At 41.0% G+C, this 15635-nt stretch overlaps 1 protein-coding gene across 1 annotated transcript; it reads left to right on the top strand.

Moving 5' to 3' along the window:
- The first annotated feature begins 276 nt into the window (after positions 1 to 276).
- Positions 277 to 13254, top strand: top3a (DNA topoisomerase III alpha). Its single transcript, XM_070923589.1, is given in 19 exon segments — positions 277 to 522; positions 1625 to 1684; positions 1801 to 1874; positions 1957 to 2032; positions 2353 to 2461; positions 2763 to 2906; positions 3160 to 3330; positions 3456 to 3556; positions 5667 to 5741; positions 5881 to 5963; positions 6344 to 6554; positions 6785 to 6970; positions 7109 to 7238; positions 7791 to 7904; positions 8040 to 8205; positions 8387 to 8533; positions 8885 to 9007; positions 10868 to 11589; positions 12733 to 13254. Coding segments are annotated over 19 exon segments (3087 nt in total). The 3' UTR covers positions 12882 to 13254.
- Positions 13255 to 15635: the final 2381 nt, after the last annotated feature.

The following is a 15635-nucleotide window of genomic DNA, read 5'->3' as shown; positions in this document are numbered from 1 at the left end:
GCGGGGAATTTGTAAACAGAGCTAACAGTCCTGCTGTTAGAGGTCGATGTTGCGCTTTATAAAGTTGAATTAGCAGCTTTTGATTGGTTAGCAATATTTTTTATCTATTTCATTTATCGGGAGCGAAGTTATTCAACCATTGTCCACTTTTTAATCTCTTTGTAAAAGTTTTCGGAGCGGATACCATGGCTTTAGCTAGCTAGTGTTAGCTAACATGCTAACACAGTGGAGAGACACCAGTAACTTAGTGGGGCTGCCTGAAGAACCGGCTGCTTCATGTGACAGCGACCAGGCATGCTAGTGTACCTCCTCGGGAGATCTTTGCTTCGATCGGGACTACACCGGCTAGGGGTCCAACGGACGTGTTTCTGTGCGGCGCTGAGTGACCGGTGGCCGGACACACCGCAGCAGGCAGACATGAACCGGAGCCGGGCTCAGATCAAGCGGGTCCTCTGCGTAGCCGAGAAGAACGATGCAGCCAAAGGCATCTCAGAGATCATGTCCAGCGGCAGGTCCAGGAGGGTCAGTCATGTCTATTCACCAACAGTACAAAACCCTCCAACAAATAATGTTATTAGTCAGTTATAGTCCTGAAACGAACAGTCGATGGATAGACAATGAATCGGCAACATCTTTGACAATCTATAAATCGTTTGTCTTCTTTCAAGCAAAACATATAAATATTTGCTGTCTCCAGTGACTCATATGTAAGGATTTGCTGTTTTTCTTTGCTTTCTATTTTTTATAAATGACATAAACCTGTAATATGAATGAATCAGACTATTTGTTAGACTGTTGGTTTGACTAAACAAGCAATATGAGGCCACCAGCTGTGATTGGTATTTCTCAAGTCAATTAATGTTACTGTTCAGGGATCAGTTTGTCTCCTCATTGTGAGTGAATCTTGGCTGAACGTAAGTACAAGGTGAATCAGTAAATCTTAAACAGAAATCACTACTTTTACTGGTATTCACAGAGTCACATGCTCCCCCAACACCCTCTAGGAATGGATGACACTGTAGATCAGAAGTTTTAAGTTTAAGCAAAAGTGCCAATAATTCACCTTCATCACGATTCAAGACATATGTGAACTTACTGTACACGTAAATATCGATACATATTATGATATAGCAACTTTTTTGGAAAATGAATTGTCAGGTGTTAATGGGTAAATAACCAGATGGGAGTCTGTTTTTGGCTAATCCAGTGAATAATATACCTGAGAAATCAAGTTAATTCATCACATTGATGCAAATATCAAATAAAAATCAGCTATTTCCATAAAACAGTCCTGCTCAGTGATCTGCAACATTGCCCAAAATGCCCTAATGTAATGAGAGATATTCAAGGAATAGCTAGTAGCTACCATGGTACAAATAATAAGGCAGGACAGTAGGGAAACTAGTGCCACAATATACATACATTGTCAAATCGCCCACCCCAGTACCCTCTATCCTTACACCCTCGATTACATTAACATAATGATAGGTGGGGAACAAAAATACCAGGAACGACTGACAATATAATACAATCCAATACGCCTGCACACAAAACTACAGCCTTAAAATTACCATAGCATTGACTATGGTTGCTCCAGTACTGATGGTCTTCTTTTCCATTTCAGAGGGAGGGGATGTCAAAGTTTAATAAAATCTATGAGTATGAATATCATCTCTTTGGTCAGGTAAGTGAATACAGTGACATAATTAGATATGCACACATGCACCCGTAGGTCTCCTCTTTTGTGTTTTACCTTGTCTCTGATTTGTCCGATTTCATTATGTCTCCATCCCGCTCCAGAATGTGACAGTAACAATGACATCAGTATCAGGCCATTTACTGGGTCTGGAGTTTAAAGCACCATTCCAGAAATGGTAAGTTAAAATAGGATTTTTTGGGGTATATTCAGCATCGCACAGTGTCATAACAACCCATTTGTACATTTTCTCTTCAAAGGCACAGTTGCAACCCCGTGTTGTTATTTGATGCTGAAGTAGAGAAGTACTGTCCAGATAACATGGGTCAAATCAAGGTATGCTCATTGAAGTCTTTACTGTCACTCTTTCTGTATCCACATTGTGTGTACTATTGTGATGTTAGATTGATATTAGTAATAATAACTAATAAGCTATACGTTTGTATATATACATTTGTTCATTTTGAGTGGGCATTAGACCCAGATGATGTTCTTTTTTTTGCCCTTTCATCTCTTAACAGTAGGAGGCCACAATTTTCATTAAAAGGAAATAATGATGACTATGGATAATAGAAATGGACATGAAATATTTATGACTCCCCCTAAGTAGACACCTCTGACCCTCTTTCTTTCCTTTCTCTTGTCTGTCTCTCTAGCGGACTCTAGAGAAAGAGGTGAGGCAGTGCCAGGCCATAGTTATCTGGACTGATTGTGACAGAGAGGGAGAAAACATTGGCTTTGAAATCATAGATGTATGCAAAGCAGGTATGATAGTAATATTTAAAGGAATAGTTCAACATTTTGGGGAAACACGCTACTGAGAGTTAGATGAGAAGATTGATACCACTCATGTCTATATGGTAAATATGAAGCTACGGACAGCAGACGCTAAGCTAAGCTAACCATATTCTGGCTCTAGCTTCATTTATTATACAGACATAAGAGTGGTATCAGTCTTCTCATCCCAAAATGTTGAATTGTCCCTTGAATAATGTAGAATTAATATTCATATTTATATGTCTCCTGATGACAGTGTGTGTGTATGCTTTTTATATATGTTTTTTAGTGAAGCCCAATTTGCAAGTCTTTCGGGCAAAGTTTTCCGAGATCACACCCAACTCCATTCGGAGAGCTTGTGAGACTCTAATGGCACCAGATGCTAACATCAGCGATGCTGTTGATGTCCGTCAGGAGCTGGACCTGCGGATAGGTACGGTAGCTCTCTTAAACTGTAAAGAATAATGCATAGCAACACACTAATGCAGGTGATTTCAGGAGTATGGGATGGCTCAACAGATAATGGTTCATACGGCACAATCACAATTCTAATTCTGGATGACGACCTTGGTTAAATGTCACTTCACCTATGATACCAGTGTGTCTGCAAAATACGTCACATAAAATGGAAACCATGTAAGTAGTAGTGACCTCCTCTCTCCTGTGCTCATCTTCATCTCCTGCAGGTGCGTCCTTCACTCGATTCCAGACGCTTCGCCTGCAGAAGATCTTTCCACAGTCCCTGGCCAATCAGCTGATCTCATACGGCAGCTGTCAGTTTCCCACTCTGGGCTTTGTCGTGGAGCGCTTCAAAGCCATCCAGGCTTTCATACCTGAGACTTTCTACAAGATCAAAGGTACAAACTCATCCATGCACAGACAATCGGACAAACAGATCCAATGGACATGAAAGTATTAAGGTTTTAAACTAATACTCACTCCTCTTCATCCCTTCTGTTCTTTCCATCTGTCTTTGTCTCAGTGCTGCATGAGGTGGAGGAGGACACTGTAGAGTTCAGCTGGAAGAGAAACCGTCTCTTCAACCACACAGCTTGCCTGGTGCTCTACCAGATCTGCATGGAGGTATGTGCCTGTTTGTATGTGTATGTTTTATGCTGAGCATGTGAATGTGTGCAAATCTATGCATTGTTGTGCGCTCTCTTAGAGTGTTATAATGAATTAAAGCAGGCCTTGAAATCCCTCTAGATCCTCTAAAGTATTGTATTTTTGCACATGCATATCGAAGATGCCTGCACTGGTAAGCTTTGGAGGTCAGCTGATGTTGCTATTCTGAGCTCTTTCTTGAGAAAACTAAATGTAACAGATGTGAGGTTGCAAGCAAAAGGCCAAACTTATTTGCCTAATCCCTAATTCCTTTAGGGAGTTATGGTTTATTCTCGTAATATACACATTAATAAGCTAATTTGAATTGGCATGTTGACTAAACTTACAGACTAAACACTTACAGCTACCTGCTGCCCTACCGTAACTGTGTATGTTTGTTTACTACAACACATGGCAGACTGTCGTCATACAGAACTAAAATGGAAAAAAAACACTACAAATGCACAACACATACTTACTAACCTCATCAAACACAAATATTGGATGCAAATAAATAAAATATTACATTGTCTTAAAAGCTTTTAAGAAATGTTTGTAGCATAAAATGTGTAACTAATAAGAAAATCCACAAAATTATGTTGGTCGAATCAGGTCAAAACACATCAAATCTTTTTACCCAATATGTGCTTATGATATTGCATGCAAGTTGTTATAATACTGTGATGAAGTCTGATAACTCAGCCACAATCATTATCACCCTCACACACTTTGTGTAGATACAATGATTTTGTTATTATTTGTGCGATAGTGTCAGTACATTTTGTTGTTCTGTAATCTTTTGTTTGTTGATCTCGCTGCAGCATCTTTTTGTTTTAAACCCTGTGTGGTCTCAGTTCTGGTAACAGGATAGAGGTGTCATCTGAATCTCTGACTGTCACTTTCACTAAGTATTTGCCAAGATGCTCTCAGCTGACGAGCATGTAATTATCACGTAGCTAGTTTTCACTGTTCCCCGCTGAGCGAGATGTGACGATCAGGAGCCAAAGTCAGGTCAGACAAACACAATACTGTATGTCAGAGTTACTTCTTTCCTTCAGTTTCTTTAAGTAATACCTAATCAAGAAAAACATCTCACAGTTTAATTATTATGTAAATGTATGTAAACACATAAATTATAATAAATAACAAATAGAGACAAATACCTAAAATTGTATCATGCATCTCTACATATTTAATATGCAGTTTATTTTTTTCTGAAATTCAAACAATCTTTCCTGATATTTCAGAGAAGATGTGGTAGGTAACCCACCCTGCTGCACACTCCCCCAGCATACTGAATGTGATTTGGCCGGCTTAGACTCTAACTGTCTTAAACTGCTTTCAGCGGGGCAGTGATTCTGGTTAGATGCAGCAAATAAGTCCCGAAATTATACATGCATTTTAAGTTTTTTGATGAGCCAAAATGGCCAACAAAAAAAAAATTAGTGGAGCTTTAAAGGTGCCCTTTGGAGTTTTCTTGTAAACAAACAAAGTTACTGTTTACATTCACTATTCTTCACCCAAACACATTGTGTGTGTCCTTTAGGCCTCACAAAAGCATTGATTGCTCTTCCTTCCTCATAAAACATCTGCAAAGCTGATTTTATTCCCCCCAATTTTGACATTGTTTACATCCATTTTCCTTTGCTAGCAGTCTTCTGCTTCTCTGCCTTTGCTGGTACATTTCTGCATTTCTTTCTTCGCTACTGGAACCTGTAGATCAGTGGTAACCATTCACAGGAGTGTGTATCACATCGCCTGTATGTTCGTGCATTCCAAACAAAATGGAAACCATTCATAAAAGCATAGCTTAATTGCGTTCGTTGACCGATCCTGATACTACGAAGTGAAATTATACACAGATAGTTGATGTTGCCAACCTAGAAAGGCACCATGGACTTGTACCAACTGTGTGAGTGTGTCTCTACTCTTTGGTGTAAGTGCATCCACACGTGTAACCCACCTGCAGCTGTTACCTCAGAAGGACACAGCAGTAGCTTTGAATTTGTTGTCGACCTGCCTGAATAAAATTGGCTAAAAGCCACATGTAGAAAGGTACACACCAGAATATCCTTTCATTCACTTCCAGGATCCCATAGCAACAGTCACCTCAGTAACCAGCAAACCCAAGAGCAAGTGGAGACCGCTGCCTTTGGACACTGTGGTAAGAATATAAAGTCAAACAGACACACACAAAGACACACACATACACTGCATCTGAAAACACATCTGTTTATGGTATAAAGTGTATATAGTTGTTTTTCCACTCTTAACAGTCTTCACTTCCTTTATCTGACCAACAGGAACTGGAGAAACTGGCATCTCGGAAGCTAAGAATAAATGCCAAAGAGACCATGAAAATTGCAGAAAAGCTCTATACCCAAGGGTGAGTGCATGTGTTAGGTAATGTAGATGCATACTGCCATCCACACAGAAAGTATTGTCTTGGTCCGACCATATGCTAAATGTCCTTATCACTTTATCCTCCCACAGTATTTTCGATCTTTCATTTGAACTTGTTTCAGTCAGATAGTTGGCTTGAAGCCACCTTATTAGAGGCTTTGTGGTGACAGTGAAGCGGTCAAATGTATTTTTTCTTTACCAGGTTGTTATGCCACCTCAAAGTCATGCTTGTTTTTGTACATGAAAGGACACCATTTGGCAGGGTAGTGTCTTTCAGGCGTTTTTATAGATGAATTTACCAATGTCACATTTCCTAGTATATCTGTGTAAAGATAATTGTGACTGTGGGGTTTTTCTGCTCAGGTATATCAGCTACCCCCGTACAGAGACAAATATTTTTCCCGCAAACCTGGCTCTCGGCCCCCTGGTGGAGCAGCAGACACAAAGTCCGGTCTGGGGGACGTTCGCCCAGCGGGTGCTCAACCAGCCTGAGGGTCCCAACCCACGCCAGGGAAAGAAATCTGATCAAGCCCATCCCCCCATACACCCCACCAAGTACTCCAATACACTGCAGGTAAGTCCACAAAACACATTTTGAATCATAATAAACAAGAAAGAACATCAGGACAAAACAAAAAAGAAGAATTTTAGCCCCCATGTCATTTTTAATTTATGGGCATTTTGTGTCTAAACATACACAAACATACACATGAACAGATTGTCATATTTGTGCGTGCGCATATTCACTCCACATTTGGAAACATGCGATGTGAGGTAATAACTTTCTGTTTCCTCTGTGTCCAGGGCAATGAAGGACGTGTGTATGAGTTCATTGTCCGGCACTTCCTGGCTTGCGTATCCCAGGATGCTTTGGGACAGGAGACTGTGGTGGACATAGACATCGCCCAGGAGAAGTTCTCCACCTCAGGACTCATGATAATTGCAAGGAACTACCTGGACATTTACCCGTATGACAGGTGGAGCACCAAGGTATGGTGCGCGCGTGTGTGTGTGTGTGTGTGTGTGTGTGTGTGTGTGTGTGTGTGTGTGTGTGTGTGTTAAGATTGCCTGCTGCCTCTTGCTGCTTGTGTGGGATATCTCCCAGTAAACCTGCTTTGTGTGTGCTAGCTGATTCCAGTGTTTGAGCAAGGCTCCCAGTTCCAGCCCTCCGCTATCGAGATGACGGACGGACAGACGAGTCCTCCTCAGCTGCTCACTGAAGCCGACCTCATATCACTGATGGAGAAACACGGCATCGGTACAGTTCAAACACACACACACACACACACACACAGAGACTGCTTTCAAGGTGTGTGATGCCAACTACACACAAACTCTCAAATATGTGTCCACAATATGCAATAAGCAAAAGTTTCACTTCCATACATACCCTTACCAAACAGTATATATAGTTTTGCAACTTCAATATATATTGTGATATAGTAAATGTTACTAAAACCTCTCTATTAAATATTCTGGAAAATTTAACCATGAAAAACATTTATATATGAAATGGGACTGTTTTGGGCTCATGCGACCATGTGTGTGTCTACCTGGATTGCTTTTCACATTTGCACAAACTGAAAATATAAAAATGATCCCAAAAGACTTTTTGTGTGTGTCTGGTGAACTGCACCATATTTGATTTTACAGAACTATTTTCAGTCAAAGCAGAGAAACACTTATCTGAAGCAAACCTGGCAACAACTTAGTGACCCTTTTGTCAAGTCAACACAGAATACTTGTTTGTTCAGGATGAACTGTTTGGTGTCTAATGCAAACTGTTCTGTATGAACTGCGTATATCACAGGCACAGATGCAACCCACGCAGACCACATCGAGACTATAAAGAGTCGCATGTACGTGGGCTTGACGTCTGACCAGAGGTTTCTCCCCGGAGAGCTCGGCATGGGACTGGTGGAGGGTATGTTCACACACACACACACACACTGCATATACATAATACATGGAGATGCTGATAGGCGCCCTCATGCTGTTGTCCCTGTCACTCAAATATGTTACTTATCAGCTATACAAATGTGTGTGTGTGTGTGTTTAGGTTACAACTCCATGGGCTATGAGATGTCCAAACCTAACCTGCGTGCTGAATTGGAGGCAGACCTCAAGCTGGTATCAGAGGGCAGGAAGGACAAACAGAGCGTACTGCAGCACCACATCCAGAAATACAAGACCGTCTTCATTGAGTCCGCCAGGAAGGCAAAGAAGTTAGTTACAGTTTACCTTGAAGTGATTTATTTGTGTATTTCTGATGCACCATCTGCACCAAAATGAGCAGAATCGTGTCATATTTTACAGTGATGGCTTAGTTACACCTGTCCTGTAATCACTGCAGGCTGTTGGTTGTTGTGACTCAGGTAAGAAGTTCATTTTCTGGCGTCACCTCAGGTTAGATGAAGCCCTGTCACCATATCTGGGCGCAGCTCAGCAGATCACTGAGGCCGAGCAGCAGGACATGGAGATCCCCCTGCCGGTCAGGAAGTGCCCTCAGTGTGGCCGGGACATGGTACTGAAGAAGAAGAGGGAGGGGAACAGGTGAGATGAGACGCAAAGCAAAGACGCCCAAAATTATATCATGCTATGCTATTTGTCTTCCTGCACTTTAAAACTTTATTCTTATATGCTTATCTCCTCATCTACCTCAAAAGTTGACATAGATGTTTCTGTTTACTAATCACACCTTAAGCTAAGTTTGTAGCCCATTAACTAGAAATCAACTCTACATTAGTTTTTACTTTACCATTTTGTAGTGTGAATTTTGTTATTGCGTAGTATTGCGGATCCTTTTTGGTAGCTGCCACAACAGCACCCTCTTACTTCAACAATCTATCAAATTCATGCTGTATTTGCTAAATGTAACAACATGGCTCCACCTGTCCCCTGCAGTAAGTACCTGTCCTGCGTGGGCTACCCAGCCTGTAAGACAGCAGTGTGGTTTCCTGACACGGTGCTGGAGGTCAGCAGAGATGACAGCATTTGTACCACCTGTCAGCCACGCCCTGTTCACATGTAAGTATTTATTTTACACTGGGCAAGACCAAACGCAGGAAACCATTAATATTGTTTATGACCAAGATAAGTTTAGACAACACTGATGATTCGCTTGCACAAAGAATCACTTTAACAATATACATGTTTTTTTATTATCACACGCTTTGCATGTTATTTTGTGCTCAGATATTTTGTGAATCAGATTAAATTGTAAAACATTAGATTTAGATTTTTCTCATTCAGTTCTATAAAGCCTCACCATGATTTTATTATTGTTTTGAAGTGTTCCCCACACACAAACAACCAGAACAAAGCTATACATGCACACAACGTAAGCTATAATGTTATCAAAAAGCATTACACAAAGTATACACATAACATCTGTTGCATTGCTCATCTGTTTGTAATTAATTCAGAATGCATGGTCTTTGGTTTGAATGTTGCTGCCCTACTGGTTTGGTTTTACTATGAACTGTGTGTGTTCAGACCCATAGCAACTACACATATTATTCTTTTTAGTACCTTATTCTGCCATGAACACGCAGCTTACATTTCTTAGTTTAATGAGAAGTGTATGTAGGCGCTCCTTGCTGTGCTGACACAACAACAAACACAGATGAAGCTGTCAGTGGCTTCAGCAGTGCAAGAAACTTATCCAAATTCTTGTTTACACAGGTGGGCGTTAACCCCTTGAGCACGTGCCTCAGCTCAGTCCAAATATAGGGCACGCTCACTAGCATTGAGCCAAAGTGCTCCACACCAGCATCTGTTACCATAGCAACCAATCTGGTACAGAGCTCAAAGTTGAACTGCAGCACTTACTCTAAAACAATATCACTGTTTTTTTAATCAGATCTCACCCAGCAGTTTCAGCATGTTGGATAACTTCAGGTGCTATTAACAGCAGACATTCTTACCGCTGCCGCCACAATGGTTGCCATGGCAACTTGCTATATTTTTCCAACTTTTGTCTTACACACTCATTTAGAAAAGCAGGTTCCTTCAACCACTTTTTGACAGTTTTTACTCAGTACACACAGTGTACAGTGTGGTGGTATATTCGTTTTTTAATATTGGTTACATGCATCTCTGTAACCAATTGTAAAACGGCACTCACTTCTTCAAAACTTTAACACAGTTAGCACAACGGCAGTCAATGTGGACTAAACTGTGGATAACTTTTCGTTGCTTTGACACAAATATTTGAAAACCTCCTCTTTCAAATGTAATGAATTATTTTCTCTCTCAAACTTAACCACCACCAAAACTCAGTGTATTTACAGTCCATTTTTCAAGTTGACACACTATTTTAAAAAGAATTACTGTAAATCAGCAATACATTCTGCCACATCTACATTTAAAAAAAATTGAACAATATACATAGAAAAGACCAATCACTGCCTCCAATTTCAGCTGAGCACCCACCCAGGTGATTAAGCTTTTCAATTTCATGCCATGTATATACTATACACTATATACAGTGTGTGTGTGTGTGTGTGTGTGTGTGTGTGTGTGTATATGAACTGTTTAAAGGATTAAACAATGTTTTAAACAGTCAGGTATGCTGGACAAAATATGATAATACTGCCTTTATGTACTATACCTATTTTTCCTATTTTTAGCCAACAAATACCATGATACCAGTATATGTAATATACTGTATCTCTATGACAAGCCAGTATCAGATAGTAATAGCAGTTTTAAGTATACTGGCTCAGTCTACCTTAAAATATTTGAATAAAAACTTTCTCTGTCATTATCAAACGGTTACAGCCCTGTAATAACTGGTTGGATTTTTGTTGTTGTTTCACAACCCTCACACTAGAGTATATACTGACCTCTTTAACATTTGTCTCCTGTGTGTCCTGTTTTCATCAGGTTGAAGTTCAAGTTCCGCAGGGGCAGCCTCCCTCCCATGATGCCTTTAGAGTTTGTTGGCTGTATCGGTGGATGTGATGAGACGCTCAGAGAGGTGCTGGACTTGAAATACCTCCGAGCAGGGGGAGGTGGAGGAGGTGCAGGGGGTGGAGGAGGAAGAGGAGAGGACCCTCGTCCCCCATGTTCAAGGCCCACCAGACCAGAGGTACCCAGAGCCCCAAGAGCAAATCCTCGACCTCCCCTTCCTCCTGTCCCCTCCTGGACCCCGCAGCCACGACCCCCACCCGATGGCGGCGGAGTCAGCGTTAACACCAACAGTGATGTCATTGTTTGTAACTGTGGTCAGGATGCACTCCTCCTGACTGTTCGCAAAGATGGTCCCAACCAAGGCCGCCAGTTCTATAAGTGCAACGGTGGGAGCTGCAACTTCTTTCTGTGGGCGGATCAGCCCAGTCATCAGGGGCCTTCGCTGCAAGCCCCACAGTCCTCTCAGCCTCCGACGCCCTCTCTGGGGTTCAGGAACACACCCGGAGGAGGCAGAGGGCAGGAAGGGGGTGCAGAAGAACATGTGGGACAGACGTGTAACTGTAATGAGACAGCGGTGACCCGCACGGTGCAGAAGGATGGTCCAAACAAGGGCCGGATGTTCCACACCTGCGGGAAACCAAGAGACCAGCAGTGTGGCTTCTTCCAATGGGCTGATGAGAACGAGCCTCCACCAGGCAAGGCTCTCACACACACACATACACACACACTTACACTGCTTTTCAAATGTTCTACTTGTTACTACCCTGAGGCCTGAAATGAATGAGACATTTTTAGCTTTGCTAGCAGCAGGGCTTAGGAGTGGAAATGTCGCTCGCTCCACCACTTTGGTCCAGACGGAAACATCTCAACAACTATTGGATGGATTGCCATGAAGTTTGGTACATTCATGTCCCCCTCAGGATGGATTGAAATAACTTTGCTAATCCCTTAATTTTTCCTCTAACGCCATCATCAGGACATCCACATCAGCCTCAGCTGTACTTAGCTATAGTTTAGTGTTAATTAGAATCAGATTTATTGCCAAGTAGATTTGTCACATGCAAGGAATGTGCCTTTGTATTTTGGTGCATAACAATATGCTTGTTAGCATGCTGATGTTAGCATTTAAATACAGCCTAACAGAGTCTCCAGCATGGCGTTAAGTGAGACGTTTTTTTTTTTTTAATTTCTTTTAACACTTAGCAGCTACGTTGAGTTAAAAAGGGCTACTCATTCTGACACAAAATTAGAGTTCCAGCACTGTTACTATCTGCTGGGTTTGATTTTGACCAAAAGGGGACTTTCAGAAAATCCATCTTCAAAAGGTTTTGGTTTGCGGTACTTATCATAATTACTCTTCGCTGTTTACTTTGTCTGAAATGTGTCTTGCATCACAAGCAGACTCTGTTTCACATTAAAGGAATTAATACATTCACATAAACAATACATTACAGACAGACATTTGCAGTGCATTTCATTTGATAATGTCTGACTGCTTAAATCTGCCTGTCAAATCATGAGCACCATGAGCCTCTAGTCGGCTAATGTTTCTGTACGCTTTGTAAAACACGTTTATTAAAAATATCTTAATATGAGCACACAAAGCAGAAAAGATGTTCACTCAGATCAAACACCAGAGAGAGAGATCCTTCTCACCTACATCTTCACTTAATGATAAAGAAAAGCTGTCACGACTCATAAACACACTGAGACCTTGAAGCCTCCTCTTACCAGGCTGACATGCTGCCGTCAGTCCCAGCGCACAGAAAAATCGGTGTGCTTTTTATGCAGTGACCTCTAACCGCGTGTCGTGTCTGACCTCTGTTCCCTCATGTCAGGTGGTTTCGGTGGTGGAGATGGAGGGAAGAAGGGAAGGAAGATTGTGGGAGACGCCACCGCTAACAAACCTCCAGCTGCTAAGAAACCTCGTACCTGCGGCATCTGCCACATGCCCGGACACACCCGAGTCACCTGCCCCAAGCGGTGACTACTGGTTAAAGACACTGAGTGGAGTTATTAAAGTCCATGACTTCAAAGTGTGGCTCAGATTTGATTTTTCAAATATATACAGCAACTCAGACTGTAAGTACCTCCTTGCAGGGGGTGGACCTCCTCTTCTGGAGGATTTAACCAAGTCCCTGTAGTTAGCTTAGCTTAGCTTAGCATAAAGACTGGAAGCAGGGGGAAACAGGTATTTTACCTTTGTTGATTCATCAAGATGGTGATAGTTGTTGTTGTTGTTGTTGTTGTTGTTGTAAGAAACAGCAAAATGTGTTTTTACATTGTAAATATATTGAGTGTCTTCTCTCTTGTTAGTCTGAGGAAGTGTCAGTACCAAAGACTTCTATTTTAATATTGATGAATGCTAATAAATAAAAATGTACTGTAACCCTCCGTGGTTATTTATATATTTACAGTCATGATGTTACGAGTTTTGGTTTTGGTTTTGGTTTTATCTTGACTCTTTTGTATTTTTCTCTTTGTTCCACTGGTTTTGGTTTTGGTTCTATTTTGAGTCTTCAACTTTCACCCAGCTAAACTTTGGAAAGAAACTAAACTCAAGACGTCCAATAATAAACTTAATGATTAAATATAAAACAATTTGATCATTAAGTTTATCCAGTGCATTTCACTACACATATTCAGATTCAAATAACTGTTATGCCACATTGCATCATTGATTATTGAGTTTAGTGCTTAATCTATCCTATGTATTGTCAATTCATTCATTCAACATTAATTCCAACGACTTTAGAAAATATTTCTATATGATAATCAAATATTTTGGATGTAAATAGTACAATTCGTCCCTCTGATGTGGTAGTATAAAGTAGCAGTACTTGCACTCCACTGGTCCTGCAGGAATCAAACTGATCCCTAATGTTGAATGTTAATAAGTCTGTTGCCTAAAAAGGGGTCTAGTGATCATGCATGTTATCAGATAAGAAGCCTCCTCTCAGAGAGAGTTTGCAGTTTTGTGTTGCATGATTTGAATGGTTTTATTTTTCCCAGAAGTGCTGCTCGCCTCAGTAACTGTGGAGCCAGATGAAGTGAGAGCCCCCGGGGGTGAAAGGGGTTGGGAAAAGGGAAAATAAACGAGAAACGCATGGATTCCCGGCATGAGGCTGTAAGTTACCCTAATGTTTTTTTTCTCTGTTGATATTCCAGAGAAGTAGCGATCTTCTTACCGTCACGTTTGGTGACTCACACATGAGTCATAACATGTGGGTGGGAGTGAGCGCTGTGATCAGTCCTGCCTGCCGTGTTGTTTTTGCCGCTCCATCCGCAGCCTCCAACTCCGCTACAGTAGTATCCGGGCAGATAACAAGTCATGTGATTGCCGTGTTTCTTTTCTGAATTGCAGCGATAACCTCCTCCTTACGGGAAAAGCGCTCTTTTCAACACGTATTACATTTTTGACAGTTACCGTAACGCTGGTCCCTATAGGGCCTATAGAGTACCGTAAATGTTAGGTGAGATCACCACGAGTCTGGAAGTTACCGGAGCTATAACAACACCACCATGCAGGATTATTGTGCAAACTCACTACTGAACACAACTTTATATTTTAGTGTAATGAAACACCACAGTGCATAATAAGGTCACTAAACTCTCCAGTAAACACCATGACTCCCAGCAGGAGTCCTAAAAGTCTTGTAAGAATATTAAAGGAGTATTAAAGTGGCAACTTAAAGGAGCGCCCCACCAACTTTACACATGAAGTTCAGGTTACTCGTCGTGAAAAGTACTACTCAGCCTGTATAAATAACGTGTGTAATGTCTTCTGTGCCTCTGAAGGGAGCTGTCCAAAGTCTGAGAAAATAACCCTGATGATGTCTTGGTGATGTCACCAGGGTTATCTCTGGGCTTGAGACGAGAACATTTTCAACACAAACTGCGTTACAAACTGGAGGTGTGAAGTATGAAAGACGTGGGTGTTTACCAGGCTGTCAGGATCTAATGAAAGACACTATTTGATATTTGATTTTCACCATATTTTTTTCTGTCTTTTTTAAAATCTTTCTCAAATCCAACTACTTCCTGGAAGCGACAGACTGAATCACTGGAGTACCCCTTTAAGAGATGCAAACACCAGTGAGTCCAATTATCTATTACTATTGAATATCCTACTACACTGTAAAGCCTTTATTTGAGGAATATTGCAACATCATCAGAGATGAAGCATGATGATTAAAATGGAAGCTGAAACGATTATCAGAGAATTAACTGCTTTAATTATCAAAGATTTGATTGGGCGTTTTGTTGTTGTTGTTTTTTTTTACTATTTTACATACCAAATGAAGATGTGAATTGAATTGGAAGATTAATTTGATTAAATTTAAAAATAATCAATTTTGATTGAAATAAAAAGACACCTAGAGTGTTTCTTTTTTTATTTTAAAGCCCATAATCACTTTAAAATGATTTACTCTACTTAATCCCACAAATACTACACATCACTACTAGAATATTTTTGGATTATTATATGTATTTCTGGTTGGGCTGTTGACATAATCTCAGCTATGAGGTCAAACGTCACAGTTGGGTCAGTGGAGGTGGATCACTCTTCAGTCCTGAACTGTTCATCAACCCTTCCTGCTGTCTCATCATCATCATCATCCAGCTTTTCAGCAGTCGCCGTAGAAACAGTTGCCATGACACCCAATGCCCGTAAGTGATGCAAGTGTTCCAGGTGCAGAGAGACCATGGACCGTGTGTGTGCGTAGTTACAGAGAGTTTT

Source organism: Enoplosus armatus, chromosome 17 (genome assembly GCF_043641665.1).
Source record: "Enoplosus armatus isolate fEnoArm2 chromosome 17, fEnoArm2.hap1, whole genome shotgun sequence".
Classification (NCBI taxonomy): Eukaryota; Metazoa; Chordata; class Actinopteri; order Centrarchiformes; family Enoplosidae; genus Enoplosus; species Enoplosus armatus.
The sequence above is the reverse complement of the archived record's forward strand: the minus strand, read 5'-3'. Positions and strand labels throughout refer to the sequence as shown.